The sequence below is a fragment of the Globicephala melas genome, chromosome 1 (genome assembly GCF_963455315.2).
Source record: "Globicephala melas chromosome 1, mGloMel1.2, whole genome shotgun sequence".
Lineage (NCBI taxonomy): Eukaryota > Metazoa > Chordata > Mammalia > Artiodactyla > Delphinidae > Globicephala > Globicephala melas.
In genome coordinates this window covers 25,454,129-25,469,996 of record NC_083314.1, presented here as the reverse complement: position 1 = coordinate 25,469,996, position 15,868 = coordinate 25,454,129, and the positions used below count along the sequence as shown (strand labels likewise).

At 48.5% G+C, this 15,868-nt stretch overlaps 1 protein-coding gene across 2 annotated transcripts in view; it reads left to right on the top strand.

Annotated features, from left to right (window-relative positions):
* Positions 1-15,868, top strand: part of KIF26B (kinesin family member 26B) — a 500,381-nt gene that overhangs the window by 392,973 nt on the left and 91,540 nt on the right. For both annotated transcript variants that reach the window (XM_030868518.2, XM_060305729.1), the window contains 4 exons: positions 5,444-5,650; positions 10,910-11,003; positions 12,198-12,460; positions 15,241-15,424. In XM_030868518.2, coding sequence (XP_030724378.1) covers positions 5,444-5,650; positions 10,910-11,003; positions 12,198-12,460; positions 15,241-15,424 — 748 coding nt within the window. The remainder of the gene's footprint in view (positions 1-5,443; positions 5,651-10,909; positions 11,004-12,197; positions 12,461-15,240; positions 15,425-15,868) is intronic.

The window sequence follows — 15,868 nt, the reverse complement described above, 5'->3', positions numbered from 1 at the left end:
TTGGCACTATTGTAAAAATCTTTTACAATAGATTTGTCAGAATGTCCTAAGCATAGAAGAATATGGAAGGTTGCTGCATTTCTTGGTAGATCAGAAAAGCGAGTGTGTTGAGAAGAATACATATCGAGAAGTATATACTGTTTAAGGTTCCTGTCTCTTCAGTCATCTTACTTGGAATGGTTGGAGAATTTTCCTGAAGTGGCTAATGTACCATAAGTAGACAATGTGAGTACGTCTATCACGTGTGATCAAGACAGAAAAGAAGGGAATAAAATAAGGTCAATACCTCATTAGCTTGTAGAGCCTCAGATCACATTTTACATGGGTTACTCCCCTTTACAGAAGATGTCGGTAGACTGTATATTCTTTAATTTGGGGCGGGGGGAGGAAGAAGGAGGATATTTTATTCTTTGTCTCTCGTCACTGTGGATATATATGTTCATTAAATATTTTTTTTCCTTTAATTAAAAAAATTAAGCCTTGGAGAAAGGCTTCTAATGCTATTAATTTGATGTAGAAAGTCTACTTTATACTAGTCGGTTTGAAGAATATGAATTCATTCTTTTTTTCCCTCCCTTCCTTTTTTCTTTGAAGAATGATATTTTACACTTGTATGTTGCTCTAGAGTCTGTCTTTATTTCTTTATTTCTTCACACCTGTCCTGCAAGGGAGGTGACACAGCTGGCCCACTTTAGGGATAAGGAAACCAAGGCCCCTGCCTTAGGTGAACAGCCACACCACGGTGGTGATGTTTGGATAAGAACCCAGTCTCCTGGCTCCTAGCAGGCAGTGCCCATCACACCTGGAACCTGTAAGAAAGGAGATGTACTTTAGGTACAATGGACCCTTTTGTTATCCCTCTGTGTTTTTCCCTCAAGAGCTGAATCCCATCCAAACATACGTAGAAACCAAGGAAGGCTTCCTGGGCTGCGCTGAGGGCAGCGCGGCACTGCCTCGGCCCTCCCCGTCGCTGTCATCAGGCAGGGCTGGACGTCAGCTCAGTCTCTCGCCTGGGCTTCGCTCTCGCTCATCTGAGGCTAAATCGCCCTTGAGAGACGGGATGGTGGGTGTTTACGTGGCCTACACGCATCACCGGGAGTCTCAGTGTCACCATCGCTGCCACTCTGCCTCAGCGAGAGGGACACAGGACGCCGGCCTGAGTTGTCAGTGCTCCCCTGGCTCTGCAGTTTGGCTGTTCTGTCTCGGGAGATGGCTCCTTTGGGTCTAGAATCCCTTCTGATGGTCTCACCCGCCCTACTTGCCCCACCATGCTTCCTGCTGGCAGATTTTGGTGCACCCATCTCACATGCCTCTGTGTGCCTTGGAGAACCATTTCCAGATGTGTTTTAGGAACTTAAGAGTAGATGTGGAAGGTAAAGATAATTCTGATACTGAGGATGGCTGTGTCCTCTCTGTGTCCCACTACCCCACCATCGTCTGTAGTCTTTCTCTGACTGGTGAGGGACTCTTCGGATGGTCAAATTTGCCTCCAGCCCTCCTGGGCCATATAGTCTGAAGAGAGCCTGCGGCCGGACAGCTTGGGGGTAGAGAGACAGGCAGCGAGGAACCTCCCTGGTCCTCAACCGTGCGCTTGTGCACTGAGCCTCAGGACGGGGGGGGGGGGGGGGGGGGGCGGGGGGCGCGGCGGGGGGAGGGAGTCTGGGTGACCACGTGGGCGGATCTGCCTGTCAGTGGGCTGCGCCGAAGGCTGTGGCAGCCGGCGCTGCTTCATGTTGATGGAGAGTCTGTCCAGTTCAGGCGCAAAGCTCTGCGAGTCTCACGTATCCACTCTCCATCAGTCCTGCCAGGCCATCCAGTAGGAGGCGCTGGGATGATTAATGAGCAGGACAGGAAGACAAGTGCTGCCTGGAGCAACCGCTGTCTGCCACCATCCACTGAATAATTAGATAACTGCGGCAAAGCGGGCTCTCAACCAGGGAGAGCTTTGGTAGGTGACGTGCTAAGCTAGTCCCAGAGAGTCAGGGCGTCAGGCCCACGCTCCCCCACTTTGGGCCTCTCTAGCTCCTCTGCTGCTGGGCCTAAAATAGTGACAGTCCCCTGGACCCTGAGAGCTGGGGAGAAGGCTATGCACGTTGACAGCTGTGGGTACCCTCTACCCAGGGCAGCAGTCAGAGGGAGGGTTGACGTACATGTTGCCAAAAACCTACCAGTGTTTGCAACAAAAGCACAAACTCCTGGCAAGAAGTCGGGAGACTTTCTTGATCACAAGTGGTATCTCCTAAGCACTTTAATTACAGAGGATTAGCAGGAAGTGCAGTGCTGGGCTCAAGGAATAATGACACAAAGAAACGAAGCAGAGAAACCCAATTTCCTTCCTTTAAGGGGAAAAAATTATCCATTTATTTAAATGAATTACAAAGGAGAGAATGGAGTGTGGCATTTCCCTCAGCCCGGAATTCAGTGGATTTTTAAAGAGCTGCGTATCTCCTTGGTCAGACCAGAAGCTGGGATCTGCAGCCTATCTGCAGAAATTGAACTGCAGGCTCAGAAGTTCATTAAGATTCAGGAGCCTTCCCCCTGGACAAATGACTCACTGATCCAGCCCCTTCTGTGCTGCTTCTCCTTGCGGGCCCTTGCCTGGCTTAGTTCATATTGTACATTCAGCACCTCTAGTTACCCAGAAATTGCATGCAAAGTTGTGAAATAGAAAAGCAGTGGGCCATGTGACCCCATCAGTTCTGCCTGGGGTTGCATCATCCTTGACTTGTAGTGTTCAGGGGCTGGGCTAGGAGGTTTGCTTACAGAAAGACCAGAGGGGGGCTTCCCTGGGGATGCAGTAGTTGAGAGTCTGCCTGCCGATGCAGGGGACATGGGTTCGTGCCCTGGGAAGATCCCACATGCCACGGAGCGGCTGGGCCCGTGAGCCATGGCCGCTGAGCTTGCGCATCCGGAGCCTGTGCTCCGCAATGGGAGAGGCCACGGCAGTGAGAGGCCCGCGTACCGCAAAAAAAAAAAAAGAAAGACCAGAGGGCCCAGACACCTACCAAAAGTTGCACTTTGAATACATGCTCTTAGCACACCTGCTGTGTAAGGGGGGCAAGTCTATAGTAATGAATGGAACTGAAATAAGATTGGAGACATTCATGGTGAACAAGAAAATTGCCAGAATGGAATGTAGACAGAAGTGATGGTTATTGTCATACACGCAGTGACTATGTGTGAAACTTGACGGGTTTTACTAACAGGAGCTTTTTTTTTTTTTTTTTTTTTTTTTGCGGTACGTGGGCCTCTCACTGCTGTGGCCTCTCCCGTTGCGGAGCACAGGCTCCGGACACGCAGGCTCAGCAGCCATGGCTCACGGGCCCAGCCGCTCCGTGGCACGTGGGATCCTCCCGGACCGGGGCACGAACCTGTGTCCCCTGCATCGGCAGGCGGACTCTCAACCACTGCGCCACCAGGGAAGTCCCTAACAGGAGCTTTTTAAGGCCCAGCACTTAATACCCAGCTCCATCTGCAGTGATTCCCCCATGGCATCCTGTTTTTGAATCCAGGGCAAGGAGTTCTAAAACCTTATCATTCACACCATGATTGGAAAATGCTAGGATATCGTGATTCAGATTGTGGCAATACAGAGAAGAGGAGGAGAAAAAGGAATCAGGCGCCTACCCTGTGCTCAGCACTTCACATGTCAATTCATTTCATTCCCACAACAGTCCCATGAGATAGGTGATGTTGTCCCTAATATACAGGTGAGAAAACTGAGGCTCCGAGAAGTCTGGCTGTGTATAGGAGCAATACTTGGGTTTTGGTTTGGGTTTTGGAGTCAGAGTATGGGTTTTGGAGTCAGAGGTGGGATCAGAGCTCGCCTTACCACCCGCAATTTCTGTAGCATCTGTTTTCTCATCTGTAAAATCTGGACGCCTATGCACTGGCCTGTTGGGAGGATTAAATAAGATACCATAGATAACAGCACAGCCTTAGCACACCATAGACCCTCAGGAAAAGGCAGGTACCATTGTATGACCTCAGAGAGAAAACCAAGATTTGCACCTTGAGGGGTCAGCCTCATGCCAACCTTCCACCATGACACCCGCCCCCTCCCCGGCCTCCGGATCCACACCTGATTACTCTTCTTAAGTGATAAGAACAAGCCCAGCTGGGACACAGTGCAAGCCCATCCGGTGAGTCCAGTGCCCTAGGAATTCTTTACCTTTCAGCTTTGCCCACGGCAGATGAGTTCCCATGCCTCAGCAGACACGGCTGAGATAAGCAGGAGGGTGACCTCACTCGGTATGCACAGTGTAGATTATCCTCTGAGCATTTCTGTATGTTTGAAATCCTTTATGTAAAATTTGACAATCCCTTTCCCCAAAATTGCATGACTGAGATTTCTTCAGGCCTGAACATTGATTGGATGAAGAGGGCATGACACAGAGAGGAATTTAAAAAGAACCCTGAATATAGCATCAGGATTTGCCGCATCGTATTACAAAAATCTCCTGTCTCTGTGTCTGTGTGCCCTGCTCCTCTATGTATTATGTGTCTTCTGCATCCCCAGCGCCTAGCTCAGTGCCTGGCTCATCGAGTAGGTGAAGTAGCAACGCAGTAACAAAGAGCTGGTAAGGGAGCAAATGCTGGCCATTTCCCCGGGATTTGAGCCTCTAGAACTGTGTGTGTGACTTCAACTTGACTTCTGCTCACTTCAGAACTCTAGGGCAAGCAGTCCCTTCCCACAAGTACCCCACTCGGCCCCGGGGTGGGGCTGAGCTGGGCTGAGCCCTAGAAATGTCCATGTTCAATGACTTAGGAGGTGGGTTAAAGGGGCACTGCTGCCTGTTTCCCACAGAGACGCACTTTCATCCCTTGAAACGATCATTTCTCTGCACTCACTTAATGGGATCCCAAATAACATGTTTCAAACAAGTCTTTTATCACTGTTGCCCCTTGGCACACATTTCAAATGCTGGCCATTAAAAACAGGCCGTTTCACAGGCTTCTAATGATGACACTAATAACTGTGGGTTTTTGTCTCTAAGAGTCCTGACGGGCAAGACTCAAGGAGTAAATTACGGAGCTAACTTTTATGTACAGGGTTTACTGATCTGTGAGCTTCAAGGGAACTACACCAGCCCCCCCAAAGCTTGGCAGTCCAGATTACCTTTTCATCTAAGTAATTGGGCCACCTGGGTACAGTTAATTTTCTATTTATATTAACAGGAAGACAAAGAACATGATGTGCCAGTTCTGTAATAAAGTAACAGACGTATCAAAATATTCTACCTGGTAATTATAAATCAATTGAGTTTTCCCGTGACCCGCTGAGGGTTATGTTGCTAATTCATTGTGCATTTTATCATAATTTGTCACGAGAAGATTCCATGCTGCCACACATACTTGTGTCTCCAGAGTACGTAAAGGTGCTCCATCATAAAGTATCCAACTGTCTTAATCCCTGTCATTTCCTGCTTTTGTTTCTTAACAGGTGAAAGTCATGCTTCGCGTTTGTTCCACGTTGGCTCGCGATACCTCGGAATCCAGCTCTTTCTTAAAGGTGGACCCACGAAAGAAGCAGATCACCTTGTATGACCCCCTGACATGTGGAGGTCTAAATGCCTTCCAAAAGAGAGGGAACCAAGTTCCTCCTAAGATGTTTGCCTTTGATGCGGTTTTTCCACAAGATGCTTCTCAGGTGGGTACAACCCCTTCTCAGGCTCAGGCGATATTGATTAGTTTCAAGAAGCTTTAACTATTCACTAGGACCCATGAGCTGGGAGGGTATCTTCCAGAGCACTCTGATGGGTCGCTTCCACTGTCTACACAACAACTTTCGGAAGCCAATTTGAATTCCATTGAATAGTTCAGTCCTTTTGAATCGCTGGTGTCACACCTTGGGCAGGATTGTTGTGCCAGGATTTCAACAAAACATACTCTTGGAGAGAAGGAAGAGAGAGCCAATCAGTGAATGGCAAACAGAAGCAGGAAGAGAGCAGGCAGAATTGGAAGTGTCGGGTACAGCTGCATCGAGATGCTGGCAACGGGTCCATTAAGACCCCACTCCTGCCTGGGCTTCTGGGTGTGAGCATGTAAGAAGGGAAAAGATGTTTCAAGGAGCTGGGTTAGAATTAGCAGGGTTTGGGACTTCCCTGGCGATCCAGTGGTGAAGACTTTGCCTTCCAATTCGATCCCTGGTCAGGGAGCTAAGATCCCACATACCTCTTGGCCAAAAAACCAAAACATAAAACAGAAGCAATATTGTAACAAATTTAATAAAGACTTTAAAAATGGTCCACATCAAAAAAAAAATTTAGAAAAAGAAAAGAATTAGGCAGGGTTCTAGGGCTCCAGAGAGGGCAAGTCCTACTGAGGACCTGGAGTGCTAGGCAGGGAAACTGAGGCTGACGTGCAGTCCTGTGGCCTGCATCAGGGGAGCGGAGAGGAAGAAGAGAGGCTGGGGAGAGCTGGTGTGTTGGTTAGCTATTGCTGCATTGGAAACCACCCTAAGCCTAGTGGATTAAAACCATAAGTATTTATTATTGCTCATGAGTCTGGAGGTCAGCTGAGCATTCCTCTGCTCCTAGCTCGGCTCACCTGTGTGTCAGAGATCAGCTCTGGGTTGGGTCGGCAGCTCTACTGATCTTGGCTGGACGCTATCACATGTTTGAGGGTTGGCTAGTTTTAGGCTGGTCCAGAATGGCCTTGGCCAGCTCACCTGGTCTGTGTTCCATGTTGTCTCTTATCAACCAGCAGCTGTCTTGGGCTTGCTCTCAAGGCAACGAGAGGATCCAAGCTTGCAGGCCTCTTGAGGTCTAGGCTCGGAATTGACACATCATCACTTCTGCTGAATGCGACTGGTCCAAATTCGAGGAGTGGGGGAGAGGCTCTGTCTCTTGATTGGAGGAGCTGCAAAGTCACATTGCAAGGGGCATGCACACAGGGAGGGGTGGAGAATTGTGGCCATTTTTGTTAGTCTGTTATGAGTATAATTTGGAGGCTTCTTGGGGGACCAGGGTGCCAAGATTCCTTAACCAAGGCTCCTGGAACCAATCCCAGTAGAACAGATGTGTACTAGAAGATTCACTTACACCATCTGGTGCAATTCATCTGCAATGAATTGGTGCAACTGGATCTTCTAGTAGACATCTATAACCCAGGTTATAGGTGTACAGTGGCCTACTTTGCCTGCATTTTGGCATCAGACACCTGCATCTTCCTGACAAATTTCCAGCACTTCCCAAGATTTAAACAAAACAGTGTGCACTCGGGTAACCAATAGCCTAGAGCAGAACCTGAAGACAGGGTGCTGATGGGTACGATTTGCAGCTCTTGCTAATTTCCTCCATGTGGTATCTGAGTATAGGAAGTAGCGATGTTCACACAGACACCATAGGCACTTAGCACGTATTATAGGCTCCATTCATTAGCAAGCTAAGCGTGTGGTTTTCCCAAAGAGTTTTACCATGAGAAGACAAAGTACTCTATGAATAAGTTCTGTAGGTTTTCTCCTCGTTACATTTTTTGTGTGTTGTACCACCCAGTGGGCTCACTAATCTAACCCTGACATTGGGTCTAATAAATGGCCTACAAGTAATTTAATTAACACAGTTAAAACTTTTCAAAAGCGAATCTCCCTAAGTCGTAAGAATTCCAAAGCAAACCCTAAATTAAGTGTGGACTATTAATGAGTTTTAGATTTATTCCGGAAAAGGGAGCCATTTTTATTGCTAGTCTTTGCTTACATTTCACACTTGGTTCCAGAGCTCATGTGCTCCCTCTTACAGTTGCTATCGCTTCAGAATGCTTGCTTTTGTTACATTTCCAATATAATAAATTACATTTCTATATAAATTTGTAGTTTTCAAGAAGTTTCATATACATTAACCCGTTCTACTCTTCCTGGAATTCTGTGGTATTGAAAAGGGAGGTAGTGCTGTTTTCACATTACAGACAAGGAAACTGAGATTCAAAAATTCAGTCTCTCATTCACAGACTCTTTCTTGAGTGGACATCTGTCCTGGAGTCTTCCTATTAACCAATCTGCGTCCTGCTCAGGATGGTGTTGTATCTTTGCCCTCTTGCCATTTTATCCACTAGCTACTACCAGTGTGTCCTTGGGCAAGTCACTCTACCTCTCTGGGTCTCAGTGTCTTCATCCATAAAATGAAGACAAGTTCAAAATGGGCCTCACTGGGCTGCTGTGATTCACTGTGTGGATACACGTGAGGTGCTTAGAGCAGAGGCAGAACACAGTGAGCGCTCAACAAGTGCTACTGTTTTTACCATGCTGTTGTCATTGTTAATAGTAATATCATGCTGCCGGCGTGTTCAGCCTCAGCCCCTGTGAAGGAGCACCCTCTGAGCCTCCGAAGCAGGAAAGCAGGAAAGCGTATAGAATGGGCCTCTGCTCTCAGGCCCCTGTTGTTGACCTGTGAGGCAGCAGCAACCGCCGTGACCCAAGGCGGTCATGAACTTTGCTTTTACCCGGTCTTTAAGGACATCCTCCTTATAAGCCACACTCAGTACCCTCTAGTGGCCTCGGCGGTCACCAGCTGCCCATTGCTGGGGCATACCTCTGCTGGTTCTGGCTTTGGGGAGGTGTCTTAGTCCATTTTCACTTCCTTAACAAAACAGCACAGACTGGGTAGCTGATAAGCAACAGAAATTTATTTCTTACAGTCCTGGAGGTTGGAAGTCCAAGATCAAGGAGCTGGCAGATTCAGGATCTGGCGAGGGCCCCTTCTTGATTCATAGACAGATGTCTTCTCACTACGTCCATTGTGGAAGGTCCAGGGAGGACTCTGGGGCCTCTTTTATAAAGGCACTAATCCCCTCCACGAGGGCCCCACCCTCATGATTAATCACCTCCCGAAGGCCCCACCTTCAAATACCATCACATTGGACATTCAGTTTTAACATATGATCTTGGTGGGGGGTATGGGGAACACAAACATTCCATCATCACTAGGAAGGGTGGGCAGCAGGACTGAGTCCTGCCGGTGGGTAACAGGCTTCCTGCACGCCCAGCCCTGCCTGTGGAGTCCACTTGGGAAGGCTCCTGCGTCTCTAGGCTCAAGGGGAAAGACAGCAAAGGGCCTCCAGGGGCCATTGTCAGCTAACAAACACCAGATGGACATGTTGGTGACCGCTCTCTTCTCAGTGGACACTGGGCAAGAATTCTGCAAGGGGAGGCCTGCCCACCCTGTGCCCGTGAGGCTGCTCCCGTTTCTCTCTGTCCTCAGGCCTTTGGACGGGTGATTCAGTAACGTGCGTGGATGTGGTCCACACACAACCATCTTTCTCTTTGCTGACCTTGAATCTAATACACTTTGTTTTATGTATGGCTCAAGGTGGGCTCTCAGCCTCCTGACCCCCATCTCACTTTATGTCTGAGGAAGGCAGAGTTCATTTGGTGATAACTTCTCCTGGCTCTGCAGAGGCACCTTCAGCAAATTCCATCAAGATTCCACCTCAGTCTCAGGGTTTAGCTCCGGACTCTCATTGCCTAGGCCCTGGGGGTGAGACAGATCCTGTGGTCCCCACCGCAGCCTCATCCTGCCACCCACTTCGTTCAGGAGGAGCCCCCAGCAGAGCTGCTGAGGCCATCACCAGAACAACTGACAGTTGTTAGGAGTGTGGTTTTTCAGTTTCGGTTCGGGAGAGAACATTGATTTTCGAACACTTAGCTTCATTGTGTTGTTGCAACCTGGAGCTGAATAACCACATTCAGTGCCGAGGCTGCCGTCCTCAGATTCCCACTGGGAGGCACGTTGCTCCGATGCCCACTGAGCCCCGGGTTTGCACGTCCTCTGAATGCTTCCAGATCTGACTCTGGTGCTGAGGGAGAAAGGAAGGTGCAGCACACGGCGAGTGATTCTGTCTTCCTGCTGCTGTGAAAGCCTCAGAGGCTAACCAGAGAGATTTCCCAGACCCCCAAGTTGGTTCACAAAATTTATTTTCTTATCATTTGCAGAGTGCTGTATTGGGTGTTAATGGGGAAATACAAAACGTTACCAAGAGACTGGCCTCTGTCTAAGGATGTAATAATCACATTGGAGATGAGACACATAACAGGCTGAAGACCACCCATTGTAACATACTGACCAGTGGTGATTAATAGTGTATACATTGAATGTATCTAGAGAGAAAGAAAGAAAAGGCTGGGTTTTTTGTTTTGTTTTTGCGGTACGCGGGCCTGTCACCGTTGTGGCCTCTCCCGTTGCAGAGCCCAGGCTCAGCGGCCATGGCTCACGGGCCCGGCCGCTCTGTGGCATGTGGGATCTTCCCGGACCGGGGCACGAACCCGCGTCCCCTGCATCAGCAGGCGGACTCTCAACCACTGCGCCACCAGGGAAGCCCAAAAGTCTGGTTTTGAAAAGAGAAGGATGTAGATGGAGAAAGAGGAGAGAGTTATCAGGAAGACAAAGCAGACATGCATCACAAACCTCCTGCTTAGATTAGAACCATAATGTATCCCAAGGTCACTTTCCTGAAATGACACATCACCCTTTACCCTCTAACAAGCCTAGCCATTTCATAAGCTCTGAGTGTGTGTGTGTGGTGGTGGTGGAGGTGTGTGTGTGTAAAGGAAGGATCTAGTTAGCAGAGGGTGAATGGAATATTTAAATACTTGCCCGGGGAGGAGGCCAGAATGGCGTGAGGTCCATGAAAGCACTCTGCGTTCCCGTTCCAGCCTGTTCGTGCCTGGCCTGCAGAGACAGCAGCTGAAATGTACCACAAATTAGCAGAAGGGTGGTTTGCTTTTAATGTGTGTAATGCTCAGGCTTGCGAGTGAGTGGGAAGTACGAAGGGTTCTGCGCACCTCCAGAACTGCGTTAGAGCCGACCCATCTGGAAATGCCATGGCTCTGGGACCCTGAGTCCCAGGAGAGCAGGTGCAAGTTTCCATTGTTAATGGTCGACTCACAGTTTGTGTCTCCTCTTGTGTCTGCCAGGCGGAAGTGTGTGCTGGAACCGTGGCAGAGGTGATCCAGTCTGTGGTCAACGGGGCAGATGGCTGTGTGTTCTGTTTCGGCCACGCCAAGCTGGGTCAGTGAGAGCTTTACTTTTTCATGCTGCTTGCTGGATTTCCCTATCACTTTATCCATTGTTCTGTATTGTACCCAGAGTCCTCGGATGAAGGGAAAGGTGGTTTCCCGCAGGTGCTGAATTGAATAATCATGAATAACCATTTCTGCTTCTGAAATATAGATGCTCATCCTAAGTGGATTCCCAGTCACCTAGGAAAGCCTTAGAGTCCAAGAAATGCACAAAAGGAGTAGTGGGGCTGTTCCCACTCGGTCCAGGTCAGGGTCACGCCCAGAAAGCCAGCAGGAGAATTACATTTCCTGAGCAGGGGTTGCTGGGGAGCAGAGATGACTCCCCTTCCCCAGAGTACTTGGGTTCAACGTAATGCCAGAGGGGCAGCCACCAAGCAAAGGCCGGACCACATTAGCACCTGTCTGGGGAGATAAGTCTGCCAGCATCCTTGCTTCCCACCACCCAACTGTCGGGAATCCACCTGTGCTGAAGCACCTGGGAAAGGCGGCCGCCACACACCTCTGTGAGGGTTTGATGACTGAATCCCCTTGAAGTGCCTTCTTAATCCTGACCTGTGGCCATCTGCTCACCAGGTCTCACTTTACATGCTTGATAAGTTAGTAATATGGCGAGTTCCAAAAAGTGTTCCTGGGCAGGGCTTCCAACAGCAGCTTTGCAATGATGGAGCCGGTTCTAGGCCAGGTCGGAAAGCCCATTTCATCTCACTGCCACTTTGGTCTTCCTGATCTCTGATCAAAGCAGTGATCCAGATTTGAATGGAATTTGCCCATGCAAAATATACGCAGCATTTAACTTGAAAAAGGATATAAAGTGTAAGTATGTGGAGTGAATCCGTGGGGTGGTGAAAAAAAGAACCATATCAGGGATGAAAGACTTCTGCCTTCCCACCATGAGAAAAACAGTACGGAAACTGGAAAGCTTGTAACGTTTGAGATCCTCTCCTCAAGGTCAACTGTGGTTTAATCTTGTCGTTAGTCGGGGTTCTCACGTTCTTTATTATAGCTATTCCATCAGTAGTACTTGGAAATGTCAAATGTTTAATATTTCTCTCACCTTTTCCTTTCCTCTCTTCCCATTCCCCACTCCCCATGCCTCTCTTCTGCATCCTTGGCATCTATCTTGAGACTATAGAATGATGCCTGGACACTCAAGCTGCTTTTCTTTCCTTCCTCGCTCTCCCAGGAAAATCCTACACCATGATCGGAAAAGACGATTCCATGCAGAACCTTGGCATCATCCCCTGTGCCATCTCTTGGCTCTTCAAGCTGATAAATGAACGGAAAGAAAAGACCGGAGCCCGTTTCTCAGTGCGGATCTCAGCCGTGGAGGTGTGGGGCAAAGAAGAGAACCTTCGGGACCTGCTGTCGGAGGTGGCCACGGGCAGCCTGCAGGACGGCCAGTCTCCGGGCGTGTACCTGTGCGAGGACCCCATCTGTGGCACGCAGGTGATTGCTTCTGGGGCTTGGCTGGCTCCAAGGTGGCTCATCCCTACCTCGGCGGCTGGGGCGGTTCACCTCGTGACTCACTCAACATGCAACCGGGGGAGGCTTGCAAGTGTTTACTTTAAAGCGGACTGGAACTTTATGGCCTGCAGCTGCAGGGCAGCTGCTCGCCCAACCTAAATATTTGTACCTTGCATCTAATTGACAATGAACAGGAACCACAGTTGTTGTAGCACTGGGGGGAAATTGAATTCACTTTCTTTACGCCCCTTTCAAAACAAAAAAGAAAATACCATCTTTCTTTTGTTTAGCGACAAGCGGAAATGTTTACTGCTTTGCACAAACAGCTCCAGCCATCACTGGGGCTGTTTATGGCTCTATAAACTGCGTTTCTGGCACTGGTTTACAGCCGGACTAGTAGTGCTGTAGGAAAAACTAATAACCACTTTCTAATTGGAACCATGATATAATTGCTGGAACCATGGAAGCCAAGAGAAGTTCCAGTTCGCCTTTTCAGGATGTCATGCCTGTTGGGAGCGTTTCTCCCTCGCTGTTTGACAGTAGAGGTGGGCATGACCTGGGAGGACCCTGGTTCATATCCAGAATAATCAGGTTTTCCCGTCTTTAGCTATAGGCTCTATTTTCTAGTTTTATCAGATGCCTCCTTTTTAAATAGGTGTTCATTTTGATAAGTACCTGCCTCACCCCAGATGCGACTGTTTTCTCGGGTGAGGATACCCACTCTGTTACACCCATCTACTCATACCTGGCCATGTTCCTCCCCTGCTTAGAGCACCTCAGATCCTTCCACTTCCATTATGAATCCTCATGGTTCGCAAGAGGCCCTACACAACCTTCCAGCATCACCTGCTACCACTCCCCTCCTGCCACTCCTCTTAAATTACATTTAGGTCCCCTAAGGAAGCAGTGCCCCTCAAACTTCAGTGTGCATAAGAAGCACTGGTGATCTTGTTAAAATGCAGATTCTGGTTCCGTAGGTCTGGGATTGGGCCTCTGATGACGCATTTCTGACGAGCTTCCCAATGACTGACCACACTTTCAGTAGCAAGGCTCGAAGGCACCAACCATCCTCCCTCTTTTCACTCTGGGCCTTTGAACATCCTGTTCCCTGTGCACAGAAGGCTGCTGACTCCTCTCCTCTCGCTCTTCATCTGGCTAACTCCTTATTTGTTGGGTATCAGCTAGTTGGCTCTTCTTCCAGGAAGCCCTCTTAGATGTTTCTCCTGACTGTCGATTGTGATTGCCTGGTTAGTTCTCAGCAACTCCCAAAGGTCCTTACCATGTCTGACTAAAATTGGCTCTTCATAGGTTTAACAGATGCATCAGATACCATTTGGATATGAAACCTAATTAGAATGCAAACTAAGTGGTCATACAGACATTCATCCAGTGGCTCTCAAACTTCAGTCTTCATCAGAGTCACCTGGAAGACCTGTTAAAACACAGACTGCTGGGCTCCACCTCTAGAATTTCTGATTCAATAGGCCTGGGATAGATAGAAATGCACATTTCTCAGCACCTGTGATGGAATCAGTGTCACCCTACCCACTGCTCCCACTCCAAGCATTACTTAGACATTCAAATATGCTATAACCGCCATTCACTTTTATAACTCCATTAATGAAGTTCCACAGAGGTGAAAGCTCTGGTTAACTGAAGATTAAGAAAAAGAGGAAGAGACCAACATCCTCTTCACCTTCTTGTTGAAGAATCTTAAACATTCTTTGGGTTATCTTTTCTGCGATAGTAAGTATAAAACAACGAGCACCACAGAACCTCTCTGAAGGTTGAGGATTTTGATGGCCTCAGGTTCCAGATATCGACTCTCATGATTCAGAATTATAGACACAGTTAGAGTCAGAATAGAAGACTGTCAACATTTGACCCTAAGGCACATACCGCAAATCATTCCTTTGAATAGATCAGAAATATTAGTTTACTTTTCTTCCCTCCCACCCCCAGTAGAGGAGTGCTGGTCAAATGCTGATAATATGGCCCTGAGTAAGGTTTACTATAATTACCAAGGCATCTCATAGGATTTAGACACGTTGCCCACAGTGCTTCTTTAATGAATTAATGAGTACGCCATGAACATGAATTTAGCAACTAAAGATAAAATAGATAGCCCTTAAATGATATAGATGAGACGCTCAAGTATCTTGGGTGTTTTCATATGTCTTTTACACTTACTTCTTATGTCTTTTACACTTACTTCTTATTTATAACTATGCTAGTAAATGTGGCCTAAAATTGGCTCTAATTAAATAGCTGGGAAAATTGAGAATTGAGTTAAAGCTAACTAAGTTTTTTCACTTCTTTGTGATACCAGTACTATCTGGACTAAAATCACACTTTGCAACCCACCTGCTTCTAAACGCTCTAGTCTTTGAAATCAAGATGTGGTCACATCCTTCATGTTTTCTTAGGTACATGGATTGCCCAGGATGTTGGTTTGCTGGCCTCTGCAGAGGTCAGGGTGGGACACCTGCCCCCGTGGATCACCCAGATACAACCATTTGCTTTTCACACCTGATACTTACAGATTCTACTTCAGTTGTAAAATGGGTGAAAATATGTTTCATCCAATAGCCTGCTCAGTGTTACTTTTCAGATATGAATAAATTAAGCTGAGAATTGCACATGGATAGAGGCCCTGGTTCCAGAAGGACGTCCAGCCTTCAAGAATGCGGAACAGACGGCCAGGCCCGAGTGGCAGGCAAACCGCCCGCCTGCAGCTTCAGTCCTTCCCTTGTGTCTTCCAGCTGCAGAACCAGAGTGAGCTGCGGGCGCCCACTGCAGAGAAGGCCGCCTTCTTCCTGGATGCTGCCATAACCTCCCGGCGGGGCAGCCAGCAGGACTGCAATGAGGACGACCTCCGCAACTCCCACATGCTCTTCACGCTGCACATCTACCAGTACCGCATGGAGAAGAGCGGCAAGGGGGGAAGTAAGTCGGCCTCTGCCCTCGAACCTCCTTGGCCCTCCCTGGAGAGAAGCCTCTCCTCGAGGGCAGCTGTGACCTTTTTCTTGTTTGTTTGTTTTTTTGTTGTTTTGGGGTTTTTTTGTTTTGTTTTGTATTTTGCGGTACACGGGCCTCTCGCTGTTGTGGCCTCTCCCGCTGCGGAGCACAGGCTCTGGACGCGCAGGCTCAGCGGCCACGGCTCACGGGCCCAGCCGCTCCGCGGCATGTGGGATCTTCCCGGATCGGGGCACGAACCTGTGTCCCCTGCATCGGCAGGCGGACTCCCAACCACCGCGCCACTAGGGAAGCCCAGCTGTGACCTTTTAAAATGTAGTACGATCTGACCAGTGTGGTGTGCACCGATGTGTCTGTCATTCAAGACCATTGTGTAGTCTGGGCTGATGTTTGCTTTCGAACAACCCAGGGGAA